Source organism: Rutilus rutilus (assembly GCF_951802725.1).
Source record: "Rutilus rutilus genome assembly, chromosome: 4".
NCBI classification, from domain to species: domain Eukaryota; kingdom Metazoa; phylum Chordata; class Actinopteri; order Cypriniformes; family Leuciscidae; genus Rutilus; species Rutilus rutilus.
In genome coordinates this window covers 20,545,273-20,552,412 of record NC_140212.1, presented here as the reverse complement: position 1 = coordinate 20,552,412, position 7,140 = coordinate 20,545,273, and the positions used below count along the sequence as shown (strand labels likewise).

The following is a 7,140-nucleotide window of genomic DNA, read 5'->3' as shown; positions in this document are numbered from 1 at the left end:
AGTTAATGCATTAACTAATGTTAATAAATGAGAACTTAATTTAAAGTGTTACTGTTTAATTGACAGATCAAGAAAAATATTAAATATGATGATATGTTTAAGAATACCTTTTAAAGAGGTCATGAACTGCATTATTTTATGTTTCCTGGGGTGCACTTATAATGTTAGTATGATTTTTATTTTTAATCAAAAATGGTCATAACTTTTTTTTCCTAGCCTGATTTGATTCCTCTGATTTGAACGCTCTGTTTGCTGTGAGACTTCATTGCAAACGCCCCACTGCTGTGATTGGCTAACATCTTTGCATATGAAATGGATATTATTACATATGGACATCTTGAAAACTTTTAGCACGCTTTTATTATTACAGCTCTCAAGGTTAACTAATCGTGAAAAGTGTTGATTATAGCATTATATTTAGATCGTGGCATGAAAGGTTGCAGTGATGAGCATTGTAGCCAATCACAGACATGTTGAGCGCATGAATGCAGTGATCTCGTCTTTGCAACTCGATTTCTATACACTAACGAATGCTTTTATCATTAACAACAGCACAAACACAATGTAAATAAGAGATTTGTTGATTATTTCGGTCTCCAGTGATTATATATATATTTTACTCTATAGGCTAAGTGTTGCGCCTTTCCTGCCAGATCCAATATAGAAGCTACAACATGTTTTTATTTTATTTTATTTTCTCTACAAATCTAGCATCAGAAGGAAGGTTATGCAGCAACTGTGTTTTTCCACAATATTTTGTACTCTTCAAATGCATGTTTATCGATTAGCATCATGTTTGTTATTTACCTAGTACTTGTAATACGCTAATCAATGGGCGGGGCTACAGCGGTAATGATGTAGAAGTAGGCGTTGATCTTCTGCAGAGGCGGTCTTTCACCTACCTTATTACGTCATAAATAGGCACATTCCACAATGAGTCGTTTTCTGGGCTTCAATAAAAGTTGCAATAAAAAGTTGTTTTTGGACTAACAAGGACGTTTTCAGTTCTGAAACTTACAGGATATCCTTATAGTATGATATATGTCTCTTATGTATGTCAAAAGCTCAAGGAAAATTTGATTTCTCAATTTTTAAATAAATGTATAAATTACATAAAATAAATATAATTAAATAATCTAAATGATTCTGATTCGCTCTCTCTCTCTCTATCTATCTATCTATCTATCTATCTATCTATCTATCTATCTATCTATCTATCTATCTACTGTGTCTATCTATCTATCTATCTATCTATCTATATATAATGTATATATAATGTATGAAGTACATTTTGAGCTAGTCCTTCTACACTTTGATCTAAGTTGTGCACAGGTATTTATTATTAATCTCAATTCATATTGTCATATGGGGGCTTTTAGCACAAAATCATTACAAACATGTATTTTTTTAAATAGACAGACACAAGTCTATACAATTCATTAATTTACTTAAATTTAAAAAAACGTGTACAACACATTATGATTCAACAATATACATTGTTGTATTCAAATCAGAACAGAAGATTTCTTATATTACTCTATTTTTGTATATAAATTCATTTTTAATCATTTGTCTTCAGACAGCCAGAAAAAACACACACACATAACAAATAATAACAACAATTCACATCTGTCAGATGAACTCTGTTATTTTGCAGTGAAATTATTATGAAAATAGCAAACATTTACACAGTTAACAAACACTTTATCAACTAGTGCCACATGAAAATTCCAACTTGAGCACCTCCAGATACACAGTGACTTTTGGTGCTTAGTTAAACAGCCCAACACAGCGTTTTAATGTAAACTGTGTTTCTTTTAGCATGAGTGTGTGTGTGTGTGTGTGTGTGTGTGTGAATCTCACAAACAAGTCCATGTCATATTTCACCACAAAATCAAAAGAAAAAATAAGAAATTTATATTTTGCATAAGGAAAAGGGTTTTTGTTTTGTGAAATTAAGTATCCCCAAAATCTCATTACCGTAATGCAAAAAAGGTTTCACAATTGTTTATTTATTTATTTTTTGCTGAATTACAGTAATGAGAATTTGGCAGATGGAAATGAGCATGTGACCTGGAAACGTTTTAAAAATTCAAATCAGCATAAATTTAAGGCAGTACAATAAATATAACCATGATAAATTCTTAAAAATATACTAAATTACATATATATATATATTTTTAAAATGGTGGCCAATAATTTGTTGACTTGTTTTAGTTAAATCATGGCCATGAATAAAAAATTCGTTCCCTCGTTTCAGTAAATCGTGGCTACGTTGAACTCATTCGTTCCCTCGTTTTAATTTAACTAAAACAAGGGAACTAATTATTATAACGTGGGCACAATTTAGTTAATCAAGGGAATGAATTATTATAATATGCACAGTCACACAATTTACTTAGAAAGAGGGAATGAATTAGTAATTAGTAATTCGTGGCCATGACATATAGAGATTTTTGAAAAGAGAATTTCGGGAAATGTGTCTTTCAAAATTTTGAGCGAAATATAACCTAGGGCCGGATTCACGAAACATTCTTAAGAATAAAATTGTTCTGCTATTTTCTAACTTTAGAAAAAATATATAAGAATATATCGTATTCCAAAAGTATTTTCTAAAGAATGTTCTTATCTTTTTTTTCTTAAGATTGTTCTTAAGACAATCATTGACTTCCATAGTATGGGGGGGGGGAAAAAACTATGGAAGTCAATGGGGCTCATCAACTGTTTGGTTTCTGACATTCTTCAAAATATCTTCTTTTGTGTTTCAGAAGAAAAAAAAAATCATACAGGGTTGGAACAACTTGAGGGTGAGTCCTATTTAAGAAAAAAAAAGAAAAAAAAAAGATGTTCTTAAAAAAATATTTGAGAACTTAAGATTTTTTCAAGAATTGCACTTAGGAACATTCTTACGAACTTCTTAGAATTGATGTTAAGAACGTAACTTAACTAAAGAAGATTTTCCTGAATCCAGTCCCTGGCCGTGTTCTTGACCATTTTTGTGAAATTCACTCATACAGTATATGCTGTATTAATACAGTATATTCATAACTAGTTTATTAGTGCTGATACATTTCCTAAAAGCATTTGTGGTCAATACCATAAGAAGAAAAGAAAAAAAAAAAAGGACCAGAAATGATATTATACCAGTTTTCACGCCCCTGGGCTGGGCTGGTTAGCAGGGATCAAACTGGTCTGGACTGGATTTTAACCCAGCTTGTGTAAACATCAGTTTGAGACAGACAATGAACAGTTAAATAAACAACATTTGGCAAAACTATTGGTTACCCGATTCATTCTGTGCTTCAGTGCAATCCAACACGACAGCCAGAGTGCGGGACACTTCCAAAAGCTCTAAGGTTGGCAGGGGTAGCCCAGACAGCAACATAGTGTCGGCCCAGATCCGGCCCACACCTGGTACATGTGGATTCCACGCGTACCAGATGTGGGCCGGATCTGGGCCGACACTATGTTGCTGTCTGGGAGACAACCGTCCTGCAGACTTCAGTTCCAACCCTGCTCCAACACACTTACCTGTTATACCTTGAACACATTGTTTAGCCGGTTCAGGCTTGTTTCATTAGGGTTGGAGCTAAACTTTGCAGGATGGCCTTTGGTAAAATACACAGATTCATCTTTGGGAGCTGAGAAACATTCACCAGTCCCTCAAAAATGTGAGTAAACTAACAGAAGCATGGGAAGACAAAGTATGAACAGTATTTTCTCCTAAAATGATTATCTTTGGAATGTATTAGATACGAATACAAATCTGCTACTTATTAAAATGTTGGTAGTATATCTGTGCAAACAACCTCTTCAGTTTAGGGTAGAGCAACAAAACGTTTGGCCCACTAATATTGTACAATACAAATTCCTTCTTTTCGGTTTCTCTTATATTGCAGGATGGAACTTATTACGGTAAATTGCAACATTACAGGCTATTCGCGTCGTATTGAATTTACCACTACAGTTTTTTCAAAATTTTATACACAAACTGATCTGAAATAATAATTCCCCCCAATGTTAATTAAACCAAAGCAATTTTAAGTTATGCTTTATAGTGGCTGTTCAGGATGAGTGTAAAAGGGTGAATCTCACAAAAACTGAAATGTACAAGTCATATTTTACCTTTAACCTTTTTTCTCAATGTGACATTTTCTTGATGCGAAAAAGACATCTCATTCATAACATAAAATAATAAAGTGCATTTGTAACAAAAAATGTTAAGTACAATTTAATTTATGCCACTTCGTTGCATTGTTATTGAGAATTTGTGGAGGAAACTGTCAAGTTATATATACATACACATATATACATATATATACATATACATATATATATATACACATATACATATATATATATATATTAGTGCTGTCAATCGATTAAAAACTTTAACTAGATTAATCACACATTTTTTCTGTGATTAATCGCAATTAATCGCAATAAAAAAAGAAATGTTTTTGTACGTTTTTAATATATTTTATAATGTAATAATTTCACAGTTAATCAAATTAATGTAGAAACAACATAAAGACAGTATATTTTAAATAATTGTTTAATGGCATCTTTTTATGAATGAAGGCCAGTATTACTGATATTAATACAGCTACTGATTTTTTTTCTTTTTCACATTTATTAGGCTTCAAAAATATAACACTTTTTAATTTAAGTGAACTTAAAACAATGCTAACATAAACCCATAATAAATGTCATATTTATTCGTGCCCTTCCTGTCTTAACAGTTAGGAAATATACTGTAATAAAGTTATCAAAGTTATATGCAGTCTGCACTGCATAAACTATAAATTAAATAGTTAATCCTTATTAAAGCTACAACAGCAGTGAGTCATTTTCTCTGTTCCCTTTGTTCTTTAACTTTACTGACAGGAAGCTTTATTGGCTGCTGTCCCTTTAAGAGCAGACAGACACGCGGATCTCACCGTTTATATACCCGTACTGTCTATGGATCTCACACGCGCGCCTCATTCTCTCGCAACTCTTCGTTCATTTTAGACTTTATATAAATCATTTAAGACTGCTCTTATGAGGATAATCGACAAAACTGACATTTTGGGATTGTTATTGTTAGTTCAAGCGCGAAAGAGAACTGGATTCTGGCGCCCTGTCTATGCATTGTGTGTGTGTGTGTGTGTGTCAGCGCTTTCTCTTTTGTCTTGCCGCGCTTGAAATGTTTAAAAGCATTTAAATGAATAAGAGCGTGATCATATAATGTAAAGCTCGCCAACGGATGGCAGAAAAGACGGATGCTGCGTTAATTGCGTTAAATATTTTAACACGTTAAACCAGACAAAAATTAATCGCATGCGTTAACGCGTTAACGTTGACAGCACTAATATATATACATACATACATACATACATATACATATACACATGTATATACATACATATATATACATATATATATATACATACATACACATATATACATATACATTATATATATATAATTTTATACATTATTTTCATTGACACATTGTATTTTTTTATTTTGAGGTGAAATATGGTCTGAATATTTCTTCGTGAGATTCATCCAAAGACTTATACTACAGTCGCTTTATGAACAGGTTCTGTGAACATCTACGACTTTACTGTAAATCTGAATTTAACTTCATTTAGTAACGGTTTAAAGTGACAAAACGTTAACAAGTAACCGGTGTTCGTCTGTAAGACGTACATACATGAAATACTCGGTACAAATTTTTTCGATAGCACTTTATTTGACAGTCCTGTTCTAGTATGTACTATGTACTTAACCTTAATATTAAATCAAAGTAGTTACCTTATATTACTTTCTTGTATGAGTACACAGTTAGTACACATACTGAAAAATAAAGTGCGACATTTCATATCTAACTAGTGTTTTCAAGCGTAAGCGAAACCAATCGATTAGCCGACTGCTACGACATTACAACCATTTTAAAGAAAGGCCATTTGAAACCATTTTGAAACTACACTTTCCCCACAGTTAAGTTTGGGAAAACGTTCTGCTAAAAAGACATGAAGCACACTTTGCTGAGAGGTGAGATTTAAGTGAGTTCGAGTGTGACTGTGTTGTGCGCACACAGCAACAATGTAAACAAATGTAAAAAATAAAGGCGTTTTTTTTTTTTTTTTTGTCTGAAAGGTCATTTGCACTGACAGTGATTTGCAGTGACAAAGCAACCAGAAGTCATTTTCAATGAAAGCTGTCGATTTCTAGCAGCTCGAGCAACAGCGACTGTTGCCAACATGACAAAGTGAGCAAAGTTTAACTATAACCAGCCTCATAACTTTTAAAAATAAAACGTCATGAGGCATGGTGGTGAAGAATGAATATAGTGCACAAGACATATAAACTACCTGTGTGGCGCATTAAATCGACAACTCTCATTGAAAATGAATGACTTCCTGTCGTTTTGTTTCTGCAAAACGCCTAAAGTGTGAATACACTTTTTTTTTTCTCCGTATTTATCAGTATTTTGTCTTGTTTTCCAGTACAAAATATCTAAATTTAGTTAAAAGACAAATTTACTTGTGAAGCAAAATTGTGTAAGAAAACAAGACACATATCTTGAATTAAGTTTTAAACAAAAATACTGATTGAGAAAATGAATTCTTGCAGTGTTTAAAGTGTTCAAGATCTTCCTTAACAACCCCCCACCCCCACCCCCCCGTAACATCTTCCAGGTTAAAACCGGACATGAAATCTGAATCATTGACAGATGAGTACAAAACACGAAGTCGGATCAGTGTGCTCATTTTTGGAACGCCAAAAAAGGTCACAGTCGCATGACGAGAAGCCGGCCCCGCATCCCTCCGGTTGGAAAAGTCTCTTTCTTTGAAGATGCAGAACTCTCGCTGGAATGTCAGCTCGCTAAAATCTCCTGCTGGTCAAGCCTACAATCATCCAAATAACTGTCAATTAAAGTTAACCAGGCAGGAAATGCTGGTCCCATACTTGTTTTCCAAACGAGATATCTTCCAGAAGGATAAAAGGTTGAGTTATGTCTCAGGGTTGGTTGTGGTCATGATCTTCATGTACTGGGTAAAGATCGTCTCAAAGGCCTCGTCTCTGTGTATCATGGCACCAAAGACCAGTGGCTGCGAGAACAAGATAAAGCGATTCTCTGTCAGACTT

At 33.4% G+C, this 7,140-nt stretch overlaps 1 protein-coding gene across 5 annotated transcripts in view; it reads right to left on the bottom strand.

Moving 5' to 3' along the window:
* Positions 1–1,430: 1,430 nt before the first annotated feature.
* gramd4a (GRAM domain containing 4a) overlaps positions 1,431–7,140 on the bottom strand; it is a 64,102-nt gene continuing 58,392 nt past the window's right edge. For 4 of the 5 annotated variants that reach the window (XM_084406421.1, XM_084406422.1, XM_084406423.1 and 1 more), the window contains one exon: positions 1,431–7,103. In XM_084406421.1, the coding sequence (XP_084262547.1) occupies positions 7,005–7,103 (99 nt within the window). In that variant the 3' untranslated portion in view covers positions 1,431–7,004. The remainder of the gene's footprint in view (positions 7,104–7,140) is intronic. The other variant, XR_014627021.1, reaches the window with a different exon arrangement.